At 47.3% G+C, this 23,563-nt stretch overlaps 1 protein-coding gene across 4 annotated transcripts in view; it reads right to left on the minus strand.

The window, feature by feature from the left end:
• Nucleotides 1–19,316: 19,316 nt before the first annotated feature.
• St3gal1 (ST3 beta-galactoside alpha-2,3-sialyltransferase 1) overlaps nucleotides 19,317–23,563 on the minus strand; it is a 74,072-nt gene continuing 69,825 nt past the window's right edge. For all 4 annotated transcript variants that reach the window (XM_011245529.3, XM_006520665.4, NM_009177.4 and 1 more), the window contains one exon: nucleotides 19,317–23,272. In XM_011245529.3, the coding sequence (XP_011243831.1) occupies nucleotides 23,099–23,272 (174 nt within the window). In that variant the 3' untranslated portion in view covers nucleotides 19,317–23,098. The remainder of the gene's footprint in view (nucleotides 23,273–23,563) is intronic.

Here is a 23,563-nt window from a genome sequence, read left to right on the forward strand (position 1 = left end):
CTATGTGCCCTTAGCTGAAGCAATCTTGGGCACTCCTAGAACAGATGTTAAAAATCTCTCTGCTCAAAGTGTTCAAGAACAGTCTTTGTGCTAGAAACAGAAAAAGATGACCTCTTAGGGATATGAACCACCAGAGACACAAAATTCCAGAGACACTGTCTTGGTTGATAGTTGAATGTGGTTAGTGTTTAAAATGTGAAATATCTCTCTGAATACTTGGTTCCCAGCTGGTGATGTTATTATGGAAGGATGCTGAACCTTTCAGATATAGAACCTGACTGGTGGATGTAGACTGCTGGAAGGCTGGTCTTAAGGGTTGGAGCCTCGGCTTCTTGATATACTGAAAAGCCTTCATTATAGGCTCCCACTGTCACACATTCCTCCCAGCCTTTCCACCAGGGTGGTCTGTACCCATGCACTAAAAATGCATCTTTTCTTCCTTAAGTTGCCACTGTCATGTCAGTTAGTAGACACTGGACCTGCCTCAGAAATCCAGAATAACATCCCATATCAAGATGCTTAATTCAGTCATGTATGCCAAGTCCCTTTGGCTATGCAGAGTTAAGTCCTTCTTGATTCTGTTTCTTCATGGACACAAAGGGCCCAATGCCATCTCATCTCTATGACTTTTATGGGAACAGCCTCAAATGTTGGTTGGGTAATTTAAACACCAACAATAGTGTCCTGGCCCCTTGGAATCAAGCTAAACTTTTGGAAACAGACTCTGGTCCACACTCATCCCCTCACTGTAGGTCTGTCAGCAGGTTCTAGAAGCACATCCACTTAAGAACCAGAGTCTTTCCTGGAAGGATGTGTGCTGTATGATACCAGGCTGTAGAGAAAATCTCTGGTGTACTGTGTGGTTGTATCACTTGTCAATAAGAAAACCTATGGCCTATAGGAAAGGGTACAACAGAAAGTGGGACATGGGGTAGGCTGAGAGGATTCTGGGAGAGAGCTAAACACAGGAGGATTAGCCAGGGAGCATGGAGAAGGTCAGGCACATGGGAGCTGAGCAGAGGTAATCAGAATTTAGATTAGAATAAATGGGATATTAAGTTATCATCTATCTAATAAGAGAACAGCCAAAGCTTATGGGCTAAGTATTTGTTAATATTTTTGAGTCTCAGATTTGTTGTTCTGGGAACCAGGGGCTGGGAGGGGGAAAACTCAGTCTTTACATCAGGCCCCCTCATAGCTCTTCCCAACTCATCCTTCTAGCTTATGAGGCAGCAGCTTCACTTAGCTAGTTTCTGTCCCTCAAACACAGTAAATGTAGGTTCCATTCTGGGATATGTATTTGCTTTCTTTCCTGCCCAGAGCACTCTGTCTCAGCCCCTGGACCAGCTGACTCCTAATCATCCTAATCTTTTCACCCTAGCTCCTCTCCTCCTCCTTCGTCTCAGTAAGAGTTACTTTTCCTATTGGTTCTCTATCTCCATTCCTTCCCAATTTCTTTCCTGGACTTGTTACATCCCTTCTTTTTCTGAACCTGCCTGGCTCCATATCCAAGATACGTGTTCAGCGGGCTGTGGACTAGGACTTCTTTAGCTCCTGGTGGATGATGTGGACTATCTCTGGTCCTTGTTTATAACTCTGTGATCTTTCCAGATCACCCTAATCAAACAAGGTGCCAAGCATCAGGAAAGACTATGGCTTCCTAACAAAGGAAGAAGTCATAAGATTTAGAGCTTGATCCCTCAACCCAAAGCAAGACCTCTGATAGACACCCCTGACAGCTTCCCCATGATCCAATTGTGCAGTTGTTTGTTTGGTGTTTTACTCTTTTTGGCTTATTCATTGCCTGTCTTTTCCTCTGAAATACAATACGAATTCAGGAGGAGAGAACTTGTTCATCCTGGTCTTATTAGCACTAAGCATGGTCTCTGGCCTGTTGTAGGTGGATACCCAAAGCTTGCTGAGTAAAAAGCAAATCCAATGGCCTAACTCCCCTTTCCAAGCTCTGTGGATGGCCACCCCCACTCCAGTGTCCCATCTCTACAAATTCCCAGGTATTTTTGGCTGCAGAGTTTGGAGATCTACTGTTCTTATTTCCTTTCTATTGAAAATTCAAGAGCTTTCATTCTATCTTCACATTACAGTAAGTCACACATCTTCATCCTTTTCTATCCACACATATATCACAACACACAGACATACATAGACAGACAGACAGACATACACACACACACACACACACACACACACAGAGCTTCCCAAGGCTTTTTTTTGTACAGGAAATTCAATTCAAGTTCAGGGAAGGGTGTTCACCCCCACAGCAATGCCTAACACTGCCAAATGAAATCAACAACCAGTTTCCAGCTTCCAGGGTGTTTGACTCCACTCCCACACTGGCCTAGGTATTTTAACTGCCATTTCCTTCCAGTATTGTTATCCCTTCGGGCTACTTTTCTGTTCTTCCTTTTCCTCTTTGGCCTCCCTTCCACCCCTTTGATACCAAGTATAGTTTTTTTTCTTTCTTTCTTTTTAAAATTTATTTGTAATTCATTTTTTTACACTCCATATTCCATTCCCCATGCCTCCCATCCACCCTCTGACTGCTCCACATCCCATACCTCCTCCCCACCCCACCCCATCTCCACGTGGATGTCCCCAGCCCCCACTCCACCTGACCTCTAAACTCGCTGGGGCCTCCAGTCTCTTGAGGGTTAGGTGCTTCATCTCTGAGTGAACACAGACCCGGAAGTCCTCTACTGTATGTGTGTTGGGGGCCTTATATCAACTGGCATATGCTGCCTGTTTGGTAGTCCAGTGTTTAAGAGATCTCCGGGGTCCAGATTAATTGAGACTGCTTGTCCTCCTACAGGGTTGCCCGCCTCCTCAGCTTCTTTAAGCCTTTCCTAATTCAACAACAGGCGTCAGTTGCTTCTGTCCATTGGTTGGGTGCAAATAACTGCATCTGACTCAAATGCTTGTTGGGCCTTTCAGAGGGCAGTCATGATAGATTCCTTTTTGTGAGCATTCCATAGCCTCAGATGAATGGAGCCCCGTCTCCCCCGTCTTGCACACTCTTCTAGAGCACTGCTCTGCCGCCCTCTTCTTTGAAGAAGGGACTACCCACGATCTCTCAGACATGGTAGCTTCTCCTTTATGTACTGAAGTACTGCTGCTATGGCTTCAGTGTGTCCTCAAGATGTGTGTAGATGTAGGCAGTAGTGTGACAGTATTGAGCAAACCAGACTGCCCTTACCAGTGGCCAATGCCATGACCGAAGATTGAGTTGCTTATTTCCTCCTGATACAAGGATGAGTTTGGCTCATTCCTTTTCCTCCTCTATCACCTTCCTCTTCACCTTTCTTTCCACTCTCCCTTTCCCCGTCTCTCTTTCAGGTTTTCTTCCTTGTCTGCCTTCAGCCATTGGGATAAAATATTGAGGAAGAACCTCACCACATCTAACCATATCTGACCTCTTAACTTTTGAATTCCCAACCTCGTTCCAGGATGGTAAGAGACAAATCTTTATTTTATTACTTGCATGTATTTTGTGTAGGTTTGCACATATGTACGTATCTATGTATTTATTTAGTGTGTGTGAGAGAGAAAAAGACAGAGAAACAAAGATAGAGACAGAGACACGGAGAGAGACAGATACACAGAGAGAATCTGCTTGTCAGTTCTCTCCTCCTTCCACCATGTGGATTCTGGGCATTGGACTCAGGCTTAGCAAGAAGAGTCCTTGACTTGCCGAGCCATCTTGCTGGCTCAAACCTGTTTTTAATAAAAGTTCTACTCCCCGCTATTCCGTTATGGTGACATAAAACAGATCAAAACACTTTGTTTTGAAAACCAGATCTGCCATGTCAGAGCCCAGTTCTGGCTGTGAAACCGGATGGAAGTTCTGGCCACATGATGTTCTCTCTAGATTTCCTGGTCACAAGCCCCAGCCAAAGCTCTATCTGCAAAAAAGGGTGAGTGAAGACACAGTTTGATAAATGATTTGGCTCATGCAACAAGCTGAGGCCCCAGACATCATGGGGCATCCCTGCCGGGCCCTGTCCTACTTCCTGACCCACAGAATTTGTGAGCATAATGAAAGTGTCATTTGACGTCACTAGCTCTTTGGAACATTTTGCTTTACAGTAAAAGAGAAACCAAGTGGTCTCTTCGCTCTTTCCACAGACAGGATGACCGTTACTTTTCTGAAGCAGAGCTGTGTGGTCACTTCTCTTTGTTCTCTGGGTCCTGGCCTACCAGCCTCACATACTGCCCCAGCGTGACTTATCAAGATGTATTCCCAAACAAAACTCTCCCAGGGGTGCCTCTGATGCCAGCAATTAAAATAGCAAAGACTTTTTTTTTCTATGCCAAGGTTTTGAGTCCTTGGCACAGACACAGGGACACTCAATTACTTTTGGTTTTTATAATTCCTGCTTTTCTTTGAAGTTGAGGAGCAGAAGGGTGAATAGGAGAGAGCAGGCTGCAGGGAGGGCCATGGCTGTCTGTGAGCCATAGAAGAGCTCCTATAGAAATGCAACACAGATGAGCAGGTACAAGATGCTGGAGGCTCTGAGATGCCTTAGGTGCGAGCTTGCCAGATAAAACCAGGTAGCTAGTGAAGATGGCAGTTCAAACAAAGATCTCTCCACCCCAAGAAACATATGTCTCATGGAAATTTGAGAATGATTTTTACAAATAAATTTGTTTTTGATTTCCTCTTTCTCCCAATGCAAATGTAACCATAACAGAGCTTCCTGTATTTCCATTTGCTAATTTTAGTAATACTACTCTGGGGACCTACTGGGAAACCAGAGGTTAGAGCAACAGGGAGCTTCCTTCCCTGGGTTACAGGATGGGTGGTGCCTGAGTTCAGGGGACAAGGCTGTCCTGTTAGACACTGCCTGGCAAAAGCTAGGATGCAGGAAGCCCCATCAATCTCCACTGTGGTGGTGTTGCCTGGGCTAGCTACTGGAGCATAACTCCATTCCAGCTTCTTGCCAGTCTTGTTACTCCCTTGTGTCTGAGCCCAGCAGGAGCCGCTGGCAAGGAATCTTTGAAAATGCAATTTGTTGAAGTGACTCCTGTGGGACCAGCAGGGCACAACAAAGGCAGTAATCTCTACACTCTATATTTTATTATATTAATAAAAGCTATTAAATTAGATGTCTAAACCACTTCTTCAATCCTCATGGTGTTTGCAACACTGTATTAAGCAATCTTAACACATACTTTCAAATTCTTTTTCATACTCCTCAGGACTTTGAGGCTCAGAGAGATTAAGAAATTTGCTGTGATGTGTATGCAGAAGTAGAGGTAGTACCAGCCTTTCTTATACCAACACCATGGTGACTGGTTAGAGGAAAAGCAGATGACAGGGACCCACTGACAGCACCACTTGCCACACATGGAGGGTCTAGAAAGGATACTATCATGACCCTGGACCACATCCTTTGTCTACTAGTGCACCAGAAATGGCCACTCATTCCTATTTTCATAAAAACATCAAACTCATGAGTTCTTCCTTCCTGATTCTCAACAGATATGTGCTGGCAGTTATGTCTATTTTAGGAAATGGCAGAGAGTCCAGTAAATCTAGAAAGAGAGTCAGATGTCCAGTTAGAATCCTGGGTGTCAGTTACTAGTTCTGGACAATGGGTGAGCTTCTAAGGTTGTCTGTGTCCTCAGTTCCTCATGGACACAATGGAGCTAGCATTACAAGGATCACACTCATGGTGATGATGGTGTCCACATCACAGTCGGGCCCACACAATGCAGCTGTACTTTCATACAAGGTTCAGGGCTGTCTGTGTAATGAGCTGGCAGCTCCCCTGCTTGCTGATATGAATGGTGGATCAATCCATAGCAATCCAGGGCCAGTGTCAGTGCCAATGCCAGAACAGAGTCTATATCCTTAAAATAGTAATTGATATTATATACATTATAGAACCATCTACACTCAGGGTTATGTACTGGGACTCCAGGACACAAAACCTAAAGGTCCCATACCATGTCATGGGTAAGCATGTCGTACTGAATGTTTATTCAGCTACCATCATGAGCCTCTGGCCAGACAAAGGTCAGAAGGGACCAATTCTTACTGGCAAGAAGATTGGCATTTCCATCAGACGAAGTAGGAGAACAGCAGAAGATATGGGAATGGCATTAGAGACAGAAAGGTCAAGGACGGGCCAGAGAGCAGGCATACAATTGTGCAAGTGTGGAGCTGTGGAGGACAGCGAGGGGAAGATGAGAAGCAGGATGATACAAGGCACAGACACCAGAGAGCTCAGCAAGAGGCATTTGGTGAGAGCCTACCAGGAGTGATGGCTTGTCTTCAGTTTCAGAGGTTGCTTTGCCCAGAGATGAATTGGGGTTGGGTGGCTGGGAGGACAGGAGTAAGTGTCGCTTCTGTCTCCGACCAGCAGAAAAGAGTGATGACACAGCGTTCTTCTCAAAGCAGTTTATTCAGGAACCTTTCAACATGCAAACAGGAATCCCCCTCTAGCCCCCAATCGCAATCCCTTATATAACCCCTCAACCACGTCCCATCAGCCCAGTCCAAGTAATCTCAGTTCATTGGCCTTCGTCAAATGGCCTGATCTTGCATCATTGTGCACCTTCGCAGCTCTCACAATGGATGTGGCTTATTTTCAGGTGTATGAGAAAGTCAGGTGCAAGTCATAAGGTGCAGTCCTGGGCACCATCTTAGGACTACCACCACACCCGCTCCCCACAAGTAAGCAAGCTAGAAGGAAAGACTCCCTCCTGCCCTTGGTACCCTTTCTGTACTCCAAACTCATTGAGCCCCTCCTCAGCCTGCACTTGGCTGTTCCTCTGACCCCATACCCCCAAGTAGCTTCCAGTCTTGCAGGGTGCTGCATTCCAGAGCTTCCAGCCTCCTTCCAAAGAAATCTGACCTCTCTCTCCCATCCTCAGGACCCACCCTGCCCTGCTCTGTGGTTAGCTAAGCAGTCTACCCAGAGGTCTCTGGCAACCCAGCATGCAGAATGCCTTTTAGGTCTGTTTCGCATGGGACAGAGAACATTATGGTCTCATGAAGGCTATCAGGGTTGCTTTCTGTGAGCCCGTGGACATTACACCTTCTTAATAAGGGACTTTTGGTCTCTCCTCCTTGACTCTCAGCGGGGTTTTAGGAAATAACATGGACTATGGGTGCCGAAGTACACAGGAAAAGTCAGAACTTGGAATACTCTACAAAATTCCTGAGCACACTTTGGCCTAACACAAAGGACTCTTTTGTTCTAGGCAGCAACATCAAGAGGACATTCTGTAGGAGGTCACTGTCTAAAACTCCCCTCTGACCTGAGCCTCTGGCTGTGGATTTTCCCCTCCATTCCACTTAAGGCATAGGATCCAATCTTGCAGGGTGCTGCATTCCAGAACACTAGAATCAGGACAGGAATGATCTTCAGGACCCCAGCTATGTGTTAGAACCCGGCATGCCTACTGCCACACAGTCCTAGGTCCAATAGCTTGTAGCTTTGTTGGGGGTTGAGAGGAAGGATAAGGCTCGGGAAATGGCTCAGCAGCTAAGACCCCCAGCTTCCTTCTAGAGACTCAGGTTCAGTACCCAGAACCTACACAGCAGCTCACAACATTTGTAATTCCAGTTCCACGGTATCCAAATGCCCTCTTCTAGTCTCTATTGGAACAAGGCACATATGTGGTGCACAGATGTACGTGCAGGGAAAACACCTGTATATATAATAAAATAAAATAATAATAGAGAGTTTTTTAAAAAGGATTCCAGCGAAAGGAAGTGAAGTCATTGGAGACATGTTATTGAAGCAGACGTTGTGAGCCCACCCCACCGCCCCCTCCCTGTTTGTTCTAGGCAATATAAAATGAATGGCTTGATTTCCCCCAGAAGTTCTCAGAATGGTGTTCTAGCTTGTCACAGTTACAGATCCATGAATTGAAATCTCTGAAAAACTGGCAAACAGAATAAACTTTTTTTCCTGATTGAAATGATGTATCTCAGGCATTTTGTAACCTGGACATGAAGGATGCTGGTAGACCTCTTAAGCTCCAGATGAAATCCTGGAGCGGCCTTACAGCTTTCTAGTGAGTTGGGGATGATGTCCTTTGTCTTTGTTTTGGGTACCAATACTTCCTCTCACGTGCATATATACCTATCTAACTTCTAAAAATGGATGCCTTTCTCCACTTCATCAGCTCTTCCCGAACACCTACTAGACGCCAGCCACTGAACTAGGCCCTGAAGATACATGGAGGGCTCCCAGAGCAGACAAAAATAGAAATAGAATTATGAGAATTTGGGGGAGGGGACATTTTTTTTAAAGGCCAGTGTTCATGCTCTGGAAACCTGGAGGGGATGGGACAGAGTGACTGATCCTGCTAAGAGTGGAGAGGACAAGCTGGGCATGGTGGGGCACGCCTTTAATTCCAGCACTCGGGAGGCAGAGGCAGAGGCAGAGGCAGGCAGATTTCTGAGTTCGAGGCCAGCCTTGTCTACATAGTGAGTTCCAGGACAGCCAGGGCTACACAGAGAAACCCTGTCTCGGAAAAAAAAAAAAAAAAAAAAAAAAGAGTGGAGAGGACAGATGATATTCCAGAGATTCAAAAGGCTGTTTGTTGTCCCTAAGAGTTACAGCAACTAGTCCTGCTGGCTGAAGGACAGGTGCTGCAGGCTGGGTGGCTTTTCCCACCACAGCTTGGGTTTACTCTTGGGCATGTGGGCAGAAGGAAGAGGGTTTTGTTGAGTGCTAGTTTTCTAGGACCCCTGCCATTGATAATGCCTACGTGCACCTGAGTGTCTACGGGCACCTGAGTGTCTGCTGTCTACACCAAGTGGCTTTATACCATAATTTCCATTTTTATTCAGTGTGTTCAGCTGACAAAGGGAGGCTGACTAGTGTACCAGGAAGTCCATTTCCAGGACGTGCAATGCAATCTCAGCTCTATTTTTGGAAGACTTCTACGCGTTCCTCTGAGTTTGTCAGAAGCTCACACACACAAAGCCTTTGCAGGCCATCAGGCAGTGGGAAGGTTCAGCTTCTCCTTGCAGAGTTCCTGAATTTGACTTCTACTCCTCTTCCACCCCTGAGGCCTGCTGCCTGGAAAGAATGCTTAGCCTGGATGCCACAGCTAGGGCTTAGGAGGATCCTCACCCATAGAACACAGGCCTTGACTTGATGTTGAGGTACTCTCTGAGTTCCCATCACTGGCCAAGAAATGTTGATAGCGGGCTGCAGGTTCTTCCTTAGTGAGGAGAAGCTAGGCAGTCTGAGTCTAATCCTTCTATCCCTGCAAAGCTCCTGTGAGGCTTAACAAACCTGTTAGCCTCTCAGGGCCTTACGTGCTTTCCATACTCTTGGAGAAGGAGCAGTGTGCTGCCTCTGAAGGAGAGCCCTTTATCAAACCAGAAGAAAACTTTGAGATGTCACTGTTTCCTATCTGCATGCTTTGAAAGTTCAACACACAATCAGCCACTTGGAAATATAATCCTAACCAGAACTTGTACGTTTGTGATGTGTCATTGCCACCTCTACCGAGTTGTAAAAAAATTCCCACCATTCATTCAAAATAAAACCCTGTACCCATTAAGCAGCTTTTTGCCATACCCCCACCAACCTAGTACTTCCTCCTTACCCTCAGCCCCTAAAAACCACTATTTCCATTTTGGGGGACAGGGCCTTGTGTAGTCCGGGCTTGCTGTATAGCCCTGACTCTCCTGCCTCCGTTTGCCAAGCACCTGGTTACAGGTATTTTCACCATGCCTGGCTTATTCCATGTTGGAGCTCCAACCTACATCTTTGTGCCTGCTAGGCAGGCATTCTACCACTTGAACTCTGTCCTCCAGCCTTGTTCTGCCTCTGGTTTGTGGGAATTTACAAATTGTGGATACTAAGGAGTCATAGAACAGGCAATTGGCTCCTTCTTCTGTCCCTCAGTACCATGCTTTTGGTGGTTGTCCACACTGAAGTGTAAATACAAGTAACTTCTGTGACTGACTAACATGGCACTATGTGGAAGGAGCAGACATTGCTCCCTCCACTCTGCTGCTGGTGAATGTGGGGGTTGCTCTCTCATTTCCTCTGCTGTGGATGGGGGTATTTGCCAACCTGCTTGTTACTATCTGCAATGCATATCTAGGAATAGGATTGCTGGATCATGGGCTAACTTGGCTTAACTTTTTGAGGATCTGCCAAACTATTTTCCTCGGCAGCCGTGCCATTTCATCTTGGCAGCAAGGCCCAGGTGTGCCAGCTTACCCACTTCTCATCCACACTGGTTGTTTTCCACTGTGCTGATTCCAATCATGTTGGCTGGTGTGTGTGAAGTGTTTCCTCAGGGTCATTGTGAGTTTGCTTTTTCCTGGTGGTGAATGTTCTAGAGGTTTTCATGTGTATGCCTCCTTTGGAGAATCATCTACACAAATAACCCCATCACTCTTTATTTACATAGTTAATTTGTGAGTGCGTGTGGAGTGAGTGGCGGTGGTGGTGGCGGTGGTGGTGGCGGTGGCGGTGGCTGTGGCAGTGACAGTGGTGGTGGTGGCACATTCTTGCTGTGAGTACAGGCACCTATTTCACAGTGGATGTACATTAACAGAGGAACACCCCCCCCCCCAGTGTAGGTTCTCGCCTTCCACCTTGTTTGAGACAAGAACTCCTGCTATTCACCATCACACTGTTTATGGCAGGCTAGTTGGCTTGCAAACATGTCAGGATTCTCCTATCCTTCAATTTGGGGGGCAGGAGTAGAGAGACACAAGCTACTACTCAGAAGTGTTCTGTGATTCTGAGCTTGGGTCTCTCTTGTGCAAGGATCAGTTGACCCTCTGAGTCATCTCCCCAGCCTACTTTCTCTACTTTTAAACTGAATTGCTTGATTTTTGTTAAGTTGCAAGGGCACTGTATGTATTCTGGGAAATGAAGCTTTTGAGAGGGATATTATTTTCTCCCATTCTGTAGGTCTTTTAAAGGATTTGCTTCGGGGACGGGAATGATGGACCACTGGGAAGAAGTGTTCGATACAAGCCTGGTGACCGGAGCTAAATTGATGTGTCTCATGGTGGAAGGAGAGAACTGACTCCTCAAGGCTGTCCCTTGGCCTCCATATGTGAGCAGAGGTGTCTGCATATTTTTCTGACACTCCTCATGGAGATGCGGGTTAATGTGTGAGCATATGCATAAACATGCACAAACGCACACTTTTGAAAATGCTAGTAAGAAATTATTCAGAAGGGATGAAGAGGATTGTTGATATCTTCTCTCACCACACCTCTGGTCTTTATTTAGGACACTCGACACATGTTAGCAAATATCTGAAGATCTTCACAAGTTTTTGTATTTATTCCAGAGATTTAATTATTCTTCCTTTAAAGAGGCAGAAACGGTGGCAGGGAGACTTTGCATGTGGCTTTTCTATGTACCTGGACACTCCTCCCTGACCTGACCTGGCTTCATTCCTCACTTAAGGCAATGTCTGAGGATACATTACATGGTGGTTATAATACGTGACAAACCAGGTCTCTTGGACTTACGACTCCTGTTCAAAAACAACTTTGTCTTTTGACTAGCATCTGCCCAGTGCTTCTTCAACCTCTAATAACCCTCGTTGTGCCCTCTGCTTCTGTTTTGACTTCTTCAGATTCCATGCCTAAGTGAGATCATGCATGATCTGCCCTCCTGACTCATTTCATTGAATACAGCGTCCTTCAGGTTCATCATGCCAAGCGGACAGGATTTCCTACATTCTTTTGGAGGTTGACAGAACTCCTGTGGACTGTGTTCTTGCTTCCTCACCCACTCATATGTGGATAGGGTCACCAATGTTTATTCCATCTCTTGACTGAACAGTGTTGAGGTGAACACAAGGCGCAGGGATTCTGACATGATTTTTTTTTTCCTTGCGATATACTCAGAATAGGAAACACTGGATCACACGGAAGTTCTATTTTTAGTTGTTTTGAAGACCGCACATTGTTTTTCACAGTAACTCTACTGATTTACATTCTTACCCACAGCAGTGCACTTGCTGTGGCTTTTTCTTGGCTTGTTGTGAAACACAGGGAAGGTTTATGCATGGGGTTAGAATGGTCACCGTGATGCACTGACAAGAGTGGAGACAGAGCTCCATTTCCTGTGTACCCTGCTACGATTCATGGTGGGAGGAGGGTCCTTTTCTCACCTTTAACTTTAAACTTTGCCATCTCTTTTGGTACACTGCTATGTAAAAGACTGCCCCAAAATATAGGGCTCTCACTTCCCCTAGCTCAGAAGCCTATGTATGAGGCAGGTCTGAGTGGGGAGGGCTCTTCTCTGCTCTACTTGATACAAATTGGGGCAGTTCTCTGGGGGGTGCAGAATATCCTAACCCTAACCCTAACCCTAACCCTGGTTATGGAACCAGGAATTTGAAACTTCCACAGTTTGGTGAGCTAATTTAAGTAGTACAATGATTCCTGTCATTTTTGTTAACAGTGAGGGGAAACTTCAGAGGAGGAATATCAAAGAATCTGAGGTTGTTTTTGATGTTCTTCACTGGGTGTTAGAGGACATGATAGGAACCAGATCTTAAATGTGCATGGGGTGTGAAGAAGCCCATCCCTGTAGTACTTCTGCCTTCTGCATATAAATGTTTGGCCAAGAACTACGAAAGAAAGTAGAGACATCCTGGATCCCATGTGTACAAAAGCCTGTGAGCTGAGACCTGGTCAGTGAGAAGATGCTATGTAGGATAGATGCGGCTGCAAATGACTGATGTATACTGGCTTGTGTTTTAGACCAACTGTCTGTATATACAGCATGCAGATGGGTGAGTGCCAAGACAGGTAGCAGAGAAAGCGATTGATGATGGGTTGGCTTTTATATGACTGGAAGATAGAAATATCCTGAACACACGCAGAGGGAATAGGGGCATGGAAAGTATGGTTATGAACCATGTCTCTTTTAGTGGCAGAAGGGCCGGACTGACGTTGGATAGGCAAAGGGAGGAGGTGACATAGTGAGACTTCTCAGGTCTCTACTTTGAGCTCTGGGCACACCTGTTCTGTAATGGAGAATCAGACAAACAGGGACAGTGAAGGAAGGAGGTGTGTGGTTAGGATCTGTGGAGTTGAAGAGAATAAACATGCTAGAACACATCTTAGAAGGTGGAAGCATATGGAGCCCTAAGTGAGGAGAGTTTGTCTCCAAAGGTCAAGAGCAGTGTTGCTAGTTTGTGGGAAGTGGGAGGAAGGAGGAGCCTTGGTCAGTCTAGGTACAGGAATGTGGTGTTGGGAGATGAGGGACCTGCAAGGTGTTCAAGAAGGATGTAAACAAGGACAGAGGCAAGCCATGGGAAGTACAAGAGGGCTTCGGGCCCTTCAGCTGGGAAGGCTCTACCATCTGGTGAAGTCTGGTGGTGTGCCCAGCATCCAGCTTGGTGCATCTGGCCTGTGGACTACACAGTCATCTCCGCATCCCTAACTCGGTATGTTTCTGCAAAATGAACCTCTTTGGAAGCCCCAGCCTTCCCTGCCTGCCTGGTGCTCTGATGATGCACCAGCCCAGGGGCTCCTCTCCAGGGTAACTCTGTGTGGAACAAGACTTAGAGATCAGTTTCCCTGGCCTTGAGGGCAGAGCAGTTCTCACCGTTTGCACGATCTCACACCACACTCCGCCCAGTTTCTCTCTGGGAGTTTGGTGTTGAGGTGGCCGACACAGTTTCAGATATCTTGATGGTGTGTACACCATTTAGCTATTCCAGGGTACCGTGGCAGGAGAGGGGCAGACAGCGTAGGCTCAGAGTCTGAGTGCCTGGTTCCCATTGAGGTCCGCTGCTGCTGAGCTGAGCTGTGTGGCTCTGGGCAGTACGACTCATCTCTTGGAATGCTAGATTTGTGTAAAATGTGTATGTCAGTGAGGCTGCCTGTCCTGAGGCATGTGAGAAGCAGGTGAGGGGAACCCAGAGGCCTGGCTGGAATGTTTATGCTCTAAGTACAGGTTAACATCCATCCTATCTAGTATTATTGGCAACCAACATGATTCTGATACACCTGCCAACCAGGTACCTGGTACTTTGCTAGATGCTGGGCATTCAGAAGAAAAACCACGTTCAGTGTCTCTGCCTTTCTAGGACCTCTGAGAGTGGAATGGCATGGTTGGATGGAACCTTGAGATACAAACATCGTACTCAAGCCTTCCAGTGTGTACTTTAGGAACTAAAGTCAGCACACAGAAGCACCCACCCTGAAGTCCCTGGGAATGAGCATAGCTTGGATTTCTGGCCAATCTGCAATCTTTCCATTGTATTCTCCCTGATGTTCAAGCATCTCCACCAAGCCCTCTCTGCCTTTGCTTGCACACAACTGCAACTGGGGTGAGCAGCCTCATTCTCTATTCTCTGATGCTGGGCATCCTGTCCCCTGGGTTGCCTCTCTATAGCCCGTCCTACTGCTTGCATCTTTTAAGCCTTCTGATCAACCAGGGTTGACCAGAGCAGACCTGGTGAGCTGTCACGAATTGGCTCTAAGTCTAGGACAGGATCTCTGACATCAAGGAGAGATTTTGGCAGAGGTGGCCGGTTGCCCTCGAGGATTCTGGAACTTTTATCCCACCATTCATTTTCCCATTATGATGTTGTTTGGGCAATGAAACTCCTGCTGGTCAATGGACCTATATGGAAGTGGTGGGTATCAGATCTAACTGGAGACATTTGAGAGCTTATGAGGCATTACCAGTTTCCTGTACAGTGACCTTGAAGGCTATGTGCTGAAGGAGGTGAAGTTGGTAATAATGTCTTTCATGACTGGCTGGGTCACTACATGAAGGAAAGCACAAAATCCCTGAAACTGCTCCTAAAAGAAACTAGCCTTGTTCTCCATTAGTGGGACTTGAAGCTTATTTGTTTTTGCAGCATTAGCCTACTCTGGCCTGACAGATATACAATCAGCTCTGGTCTTTGTTCTTGGCTGAGGAGTTATGAACAGGGTGACCACAGGCATATAGCATTATAGTCATAGGTATGGTGCAGATACCACTGCCACCTCAGTCTCTTGGGAGAATTTCAGGAGGAACATAATACATGTTAGACACATAGAAAATCTCAGAAAATGGCTGGCACAATTTTTCATGTCTACCATGTCATTTAATACCCTCTTACAGATTAATAAACCATGATTCAGATCAAGCTCTCTCATAGGCATACAGTTCAGAAATAATAGATAACCAAGAACAAGTTTCAGGTCCTAGGTTTCCAGTGGACCTGGGTTTCATGTGAACCGTGGGAAGAGAACATTTATTATCCTGTCCACACTGGCTGGGGACTTTGGCTGTCCCCTTTTGGGCCTGTTTTCTTGACTGGTTTACTCAGGTGAGTGACAGAGACAGCGATCTTATTGGAAAGGTGTTGGGCTTGCTCGTGTCTATAGCAAAGTCCTCTAAAGGTCTGACTTTGTTCACAGGTGTGTGCCTTTTCAAAAGCTTCTGCTTTTCAGCTAAACAGACATGAGATCTTGACTAAGATGGCTCTGTTGCACCCTCTGGTGGCCACCACCCATGAACACTCCAGCTAGCACCGTTAAGCCAAGGACGGGGTCAGAAGAAACTGGGCAGCCATGGGCTGGTTTTGCTTTCCTGGCTCAAACCACTGTGTAGGGCTCATGTCTAGAATTCTTGTGCTAGGAACACCACCTAGAGTTCTCATCCCCCAGGTACCAAATGTCATGATCAGTGTTCAGGACACAGTGACCGAGACCTCACTTTTGATGTGTTTGCTAGCTCTACCCTCTGACGCACTACATGTCTGCCTGAGTCTGCTTCTTTTCCTCAAGATGCTATGCCTCATCAAATTAATACATATGAGGCCAAAAGCAATACTTTTTTTTTTATGAGCGTTACTGCTGTCTGGTTATCTGTTACCATGGCTTCCAACCTTCTCCTGGCAGAGTCCTATTCTTGCCCACAGCCATTTGCAGTACCCATTGCCCTTGATAGTCTTCTGTTAGATGAAGAATATACTAAGCCTGCATTTTCTCGTGGCACAAACTGTGGCATCCCTTTTACTCTATAGAGGTCCATCTATAGAGGATGCAGGCTTTGATCACCGATTCCAAGGACCCATGGGTACCCTTGTTCCAACCAGAGCTCCTCCTGCAGGGAAGAAACTCTTCATCCATGAGTAGACCCAGTCAACTTGAGCTTCTTGCTTGGGGCAATGCTTTCACAAAGCTAGTCCAAATGCTGGAAAGTATGGAGGAAGAGTGTGTCTCAGAGTCCAGAGGCAGCCAAGGAGGCCACGAGAGGAGGCTGCACCTAGGAGCTTAAGGCTGAGAAGCCCTTAGCCCATGGAACTTTCCATTTCAATAGTATTCATGGAACCCTGACTTGAGAGCTCAAAGAAGAAACCAAGATCTTTTGTTTTAGGTCTGCCATGGGCAAGGAATACACCTATGCTAAGTGGAAGAGGACCGGAGAGAAATGGCTTGACTCCCTGATTGTGGACCACACCTGCAGTGTCCAGAGCACCCACAGCCCTGACCTTTGTCACTTTCCCATCCTTTCTGTTGTCCAATGACACCATCCAGAAAAGGACTCCACCATCATTTTCCCCCATGAGAGATTCTGGCACTATCTTTGTGCTGTATGCAACCCAACTGCTTGGCCTCAATAGCCTGACCCCACCACTTGGCTGCCTGTGTTTCCCTGTGCTGGTGAACTGCAGGTGGGTCGATGTGGTTTGACTCAGCTTGTACAGTGGTCCTCCATGTCCCACTGCGTTCATGTATATCCCTGGGGACTGGTGGCCTCTCTAGCTCTTTCTTCTATTTCTTGCACAGTTGTCTCTCCTCAGATCACTCCTTCACCTATAGGCAGTTGTGATCCAGACTCACCTGATCAGGCTCTACTCCTGTGACAAAACATCTCAGACATAAATCCTAGACCTGCTTCAGGGACCAGTTGAAGTGATGGAGAAGCTAAATCAGCAAACAGTGGAAGTTAAGTATGTTCTCTTCTGCTATAGATTAGAGTGTAAGGCTTAGCATTGCAAGGAGCTATGGATGGTCCCTTTTGTCATCTTGACCATCTGAAGTGTTCATTTAGTTTCGTGTGTGTGTGTGTGTTTGTGTGTGTATTGTGTGTATGTATATGTGAGTGTGTGTGTGTGTGTGTGTGTGTGTATGTATTTGTGTATATGTGTGAGTGTGTATAGGAATGTGAGTGTGTGTATTGTGTGTATGTGTTTGGATATGTATATGTGTGCACATGTGTGTGTATATGTGCACATGTGTGTGTGTCTATGTGTGTGTGTGTCTGTCCACCTTAGTCTGCAGTACTGAAGCTGAAAGTTTGCAAGATTCTAGATGTGAGAACCAGCAACAGCCGGTCTCTGTGAGGTAACTGAGAACTAGGGCGACATAATTTAGTAATGCACGTGGCAGCGGATTCACTTTACCTTCTGGCTCGGGCCCTGGACAGTCCCCGTGTAGGACCTGAGGGGTGGGAAGTGAGGAGAAAGTCCTATGGTGGTAGGAGTACCTCAACCACATCCTCAGGGATACCCGTGGTGAGTACGAGAGGCTGAAGCAGAGGCCAATGCCTCCCCAGCAACCCCTGCTTAGCTCTCCCAGCGTGCGGGTGCTGGGCCTCTAAAGTCCACTACTATGTAGTAAGGGATGGGCCTCTGAGGACACAGTCATACCTGTGTATCAAGGGACTTGTGCTAGCTCTTTAATGATTTCAAAATCCACTGATGCTGAAATACCTTATATCAAACACAGGAGCAGCCTTGAGGACTCTGCATTCTCCAAGACATTGTGGTCAGATGGGATGTCCCAAGGGCTGGGTGCTGTTTAAGGCCACTATATGCAGGAGGTGCCAGGAAACCCCTAGTGCTTTTCTGCTAATGTACATTCCAGGAACTCGGGCCTAAGACCAGCATGAGGAAATAGAAGTACAGGGGACAAAGGAAGGAAGCCAGGGTCCTCAGGGACCCACTAGAGCATGCTGCCACCGTGTGGCTGCTTGGCTACTGCACAACTAACAGAGTGGCTTATGGTTTCAGTTGTGCAATAGGGTCTGGAGTGTGTGTGTGTGTGTGTGTGTGTGTGTGTGTGTGTATGTGTGTGTGGTGTTTTGGTATGGTATGATGATGTGTGTGTTGTGTGTGATGCTGTGTTGTGCATGGTGGTTTTCATGTACTCTATATGTGCAGTGTACATGCTGTGTTGTGATGTGTGTTTATGTATTTTATGTGTGAGGTCTGTGTTGACTGACTGTATGTGCATATGTGTGATATGTTATATGTACATTAATGTTTTATATATGCACATATGCATATGTGTATATGTGGTGTGTGTTGTGTCTGTTTACACTGTGTATGTGTAGTGTGTTGTGTGTGTTGTCTCTTTGTGTTGTGTGTGTTCACGTAGGTTATGTGTGTGTCTGAAGTTTGTATGTATATTGTGCGTGTGTTTTGATAATGAATGATCATGACCTCTGGGGAAGAAACAGATATGATGGAAGAAAAGGAATTCTAGAGATGAAGAAGCCTCCTGGAGAAGATGCATGGCGAAGCCTTTCGCTGAGGACAGGAGGCAGGGACAGAGATACAGGGAGCAAGGATAAAGTCAGACAGGGCTGGAGCCTGGCCACCCTTCCTGGTGTTGCTGAAGTGCCGCTGCCCAGTGCTGGGTTCCTTGCTAAGCCCGTTACCTGTAATAACTCGGTGCTTAATGCGTGTGTATACTCGGGTGTGTCACCATCCCAGCTTTACCATGGAGGTCAGGCACAGCAAGCTGCTCGGGCTCACACAGTTAGGCAGTGGCCCCCACACTGCCTGGCTCTAGGGCCACACCTGTACATGATGTCTTGGACAAGCAAGAGCAAGCGAGGTGGCATATAAACTGTAAAGCGCTGTACCAATCATGAGGGAGGGGTTACTGGCACACACCAACTTCACATGGCAAAGTTCCATTCTAAGGCTTCTGAAAATAGTTCTTTAAAAATCCAAGGAAGAGCACTTGTGTCATTTAGACCTGTCCTGTGTTCCTCCCAGGGTGTGGCTATCTCCTCTGTGTACATTGGGCCTCAGCCAAGCAAACATCAGCGCCACTGGCCCTGTCCACTTGGGCCTCCTGGGATGTTTTGTTTCTGATCTCAGGGCCCCCTGAAGATTGTTAAGTCCATGTGATGGACGAGAGCAGAGGTTAGGTAACTCACAACAGTCCCACCACAGGGAATGGCTCCACTCTGTCTCCAGAGTCCCCTTCCAATGGGGAGGAGAGCAACATCCCAGGAGACCCCAGGAGATGATGCATCCAGCCATCTCAGGACTGAACAGAACCATCGACGAGAAACTGCACCAAAGCAGAACTCCGAACACGCCCAAACAATAAAATAGCTCTTTTTTTATTCACTTTGATTTGAATAATTGGAAATATTCAACAATAAATAAAATGGAGCCGAGGCTGAGGAAGGCAGACTCCCTGACATCATTGGAAATGCATTCAGACCAATCAGGAGGATTACAAGACGTGGGCAGGAGAAAGCAAAGTTTAAACAGGCAATGCTGGGTCACAGGAGGCAAGGAAGGAAGAGCTTTCGGGCAGAAAGTGCTTGGAAAACTTTGGCTCGGAAGCAGACTTGGGAAAGGGCTAAAGTGATTGTGCCTAGAGGTGCAGGAGGAACCCATGTCTACCTACTAGGGTGGGTTGAGCAAAGTCCAGATCAGGCTCTTGGGAAATGGTTAAAGTGATTGTGCAAGGAGGTGGGGGGCAGCAGGAGTTACCCATGTTCATCTGGTAGGGTGTGCAAGATCCGGATTAGGCTCTGGAGAAAGGGTTAAAGCGGTTGCCATGGGGCAGACCCTGGGCAGGCGGAGCCAGGGTAAAAGCTAAATGAGCAGAGAGGTTAGGAAGGTCAAGATGGGGTTCAGCAGGCGGAAGCAGGTTCCAGGCCGGGCTTGGCTGATGACGCATTTACTAACTTTGAGGCTGAAAGCTCGGGGCACTACTCTGCTGGTCCCTGCTTTCTTTCTTCACCCTCTGGTGCTTTTTAGAGGTCTTAGGTAACACCTGCGGCACAGGAGAGGATGACAAAGAGGAGAGCTGATGCTATCTGAAAATTGGCTAGCCAGGCCTTTGTGGCTGAGCTGCCTAGATCCAATCTTTCCCACCTCATAGCCACCTGGCTATGATAGAACCTGTGGTTCCAACTGCCAGTTCCTGAGGGCATACAGCTGTCCCTCTGTCCTCTGTGCAGGGTTATCTAGGGCCTCCCCCACACTGCATGTCAGGGGCTTCTTTGACGGGCACAGGTGAAGCCACCCTCTAGGTTCTCAATATCCACTGTGTATCTATCCTTCTATGGTCTCCAGACCTTTAGACTGTCACAGACCTAGACGGTTGCTGGTTCTATCACTGTTTTGGGGGTCTGTTCCACTAACCCTGCCCACATGGCTTATTGAATGATGTCTGATGCCCAGGAACCAAAGGCTACAGATCGGCTTCTCTCTCTCCTAACAGAGGCTGAGGGGAGTGGAAGAAACACCAGCCTCCTGGTTAGTCATCTGGGGTGATGATGAGAACCCCCACCTCCAATTCCCTTGGACTTAGTAGATTCTTCTACTAAGAATCTGTACTGGAAGCCAGCCCTTTGCTCTCTGCCTGGAACCCAGGACTAGCTTTTCTGTCAGCAGTCTGCCCAGTCTCTTCGGGGAAGGCCTTTCCTGTTCTCAGTCACTCACACCCAGGGAAAGCTCCAGTTACCTTAAACTAATTGGTGCACTTAATTCTGGCCACAACCAACTGTATTCTATTCAGTTAAGAGCCCACCGTTAAGCCAGTGAAACACAGGGGAGGGATGAGGGTTATAGGAAAGAGATCCATTGGCTCCTTGGCCGGAAGAGGGAGGGAGGGAGGGAGGGAGGGAGGGAGGGAGGGAGGGAGGGAGGGAGGGAGTGAGGGAGGGAGGGAGAGGGGGCAGGAAGGCAGGTGGGGGCAGAGGGAGTGGGAGGGGCCAATGGAGAGCAGAAGAACTTCTTGAGCAGCTGGAAATGGCTACACCTTCACTGCAGGTACTTGCTCTCATGCATCAGAACCCAGCTACACCTGAACTCTCACCCCTAAGCCAACGTCCACTATTTTTGATTTGATGTAGGGATTGACGGGCTGACCCACAAACATCTGCTGAGTTCCTCAAACTGGGACCCTTGAGGAGGGCCCTCCACAGCAAGGACCTCACAGGAGTCTAGCCTTTTCAGCCAAGGGTTTTATGGCAGGAAGATTTTCCCATTGGACACGCAAACTTTATATGCCCCAGTACAGGGGAACGGCAGGGCCAAAAAGGGGGAGTGGGAGGGTAGGGGAGTGGGGGTGGGTGGGTATGGGGGACTTTTGGTATAGCATTGGAAATGTAAATGAGCTAAATACCTAATAAAAAATGGAAAAAAAAAAGGTGAAACCTATCGTTCCCTCATTAAAAGCCCGAATTCTGAGCCATCGAAAATTAAACAAAAGCAATCCCAAAGCTCCCAGGACAGACTCCTAGGAAATGACAGTCTTAGTGTCTGCTCTTTGGTGATGTCTGTGAACAGCCCAAAGTTGAGAGGGGCTCCCGAGCTCTTACTTGCAGAGGGGAATCTGAGTAGAGGGAGATGGCCCAACCCTCAAGATCCCTCTCTCATAATCTGCCTTGATGAAGTTGTGGTGGTCTTTAGGGACTATTTTTTCAACAGAAACAGAGGTTTCTCTTATTGAACATCTGTAAGGAGGTGACAGTTACCTCCAAGTGCCCGCTCTCCTCCCTGCTGCAGTGAGGAAGAGGGCAAGTCACTTGTACTAGAAAGGGAGGTGACATGGATTCTACAAAGGATTGTCGGCGCCACAGGATCTGCCCGCCAGCAAGCCCCAAGTCCTGATGTCTCAACACATACATCCAGGATGCTCTCCCTTCTGTTCCTGCTCCCACTTGCCAGGCAAAGCAACAAAACACATTGTGATCAGCCATGGGGAAGAGTGTGCACAGGGTCAGCTGAATTAACAAATCAATAAATAATCAGGATTTCCATAGAGGAAGGAGGGGAGAGCAGACAGAACCAAGAAGAAGAGGTACATGCATTTCAGTTGTGGTTCTAGAGTGTCCCCAGTGCGGCCCCAAACGAGTCCAGGAAGGTGGCTGCTGGGGACTTGGCTCAGTGTTCAGGACCCATGGGAGGATGCTGGTTGTTAGTGGTCCTGAACCCAGCAGTCTGAGGAAATAGAAGTGAGGACCCATCCCATGCCTGGTATATTCTGGGTGGAGGTGCGGAATAGCATTTGAAAAGAGATTTTGAGCTATGCAGCAAAGCGAGGTGCTGGTGGAGGTCCCCTTTCTCCAATTGGGGGTTTTGCTTCCTATCAGCCAATGCATGCACTTCTTTCTCAAGTTCAAAGGCACGTGGAAGTAGTCAGACCTGCTCTGGCCATCAGCATCACTACGGAGGGAAAATCACGCAGAACTGTGACCAGGGTTTCACTCCTGTCAGCCACACATGGCCAGGCTTCCCTGGAAGACCTCTGGAGTTAGAAGTTTTGCCTAGCCATCACCGGTGACCTTATTGAAGAAAGGGACAATGGGGATGTCATCTCAAATAACAGGCTAGGCTTCATGCAAAGGAGAACGGTATCTTGCCCCTCTGCTGGTGTAGCCCAGTGTGGCTCTGCAGATGACTGGCCCAAACATTCCCAGCCAGAGTCTGAGTTGAGCATGAGGCCCACAGTTCAGTGGCAGCCTCTAAATGACTTCCGGGAAATGTTCACTCTTTTGAACATAAGAATCTTCAGGATTTATTTTCTCCCATCCCCTCCCTCCAATCCAACTCAGAAGACAAAATAACTTGTTTGGAGGCTAGACCTTTCCTGGTATTGGCTCGCTTTTCCCCAGCTAGGGGACAGCGGTGGGAAAGTGCTCCCACTGTAGACAGGCCCGAGACTGGCTCTGTATCCTGGGAGAGTTGGACAACTTTGCTAAGTAGATGATAACAACATGAGGGTGCAAGGGGCTGCCAGAAAGCCTGGGAACACCCCGAGTTCAGCCCCGGAAGCGTCTGGAACACACTGGCTCCTGGGAGATGTTGGGGCTGCAAATTGAGAGGTGTGATGTGTTGTGTCCATCCTTAATGGGTCGCAGCATCATCTCCCCTTGAAGATGCGGATTTTATTGATGGCTGCCAGGGTAGTTGTGATGTTGTACTCGAAGTCACCATCGTGAACCCCCGTCTTTCGGAAGGCACCCGCTGATGGGTTGTTCTCCCAGTAATGGTGCCAATTTCCTTTGCTGTCTGCCCCAAAACCATATAAGTCCACCTGTGGGGGCAAAGCCAAGGTGAGACCCATATAGCAAGACCATGGTAGTAGGGTAGGGGAAATAGGAAAGGTAGCTTGTGTTTGCCCTTGAAATTCTATGTTAAATATTAATGATTCATAGAAACTTTCTTTAGAAAGCCAAGTCCAGCCAAGTCAAGCCATGTAAGGCCCAAGTCTAACTCCAGCCCAAAGGCAATGTGGGGTGACTTCACATGGGTGGTCCTAAGGTGGGCAGGGCCTCTACAGGAGCCCTTAGGAGTTTTAGAGAGAAGATGGGGAAAGGGGCTTGGA

Source organism: Mus musculus, chromosome 15 (genome assembly GCF_000001635.26).
Source record: "Mus musculus strain C57BL/6J chromosome 15, GRCm38.p6 C57BL/6J".
Taxonomy (NCBI): Eukaryota; Metazoa; Chordata; class Mammalia; order Rodentia; family Muridae; genus Mus; species Mus musculus.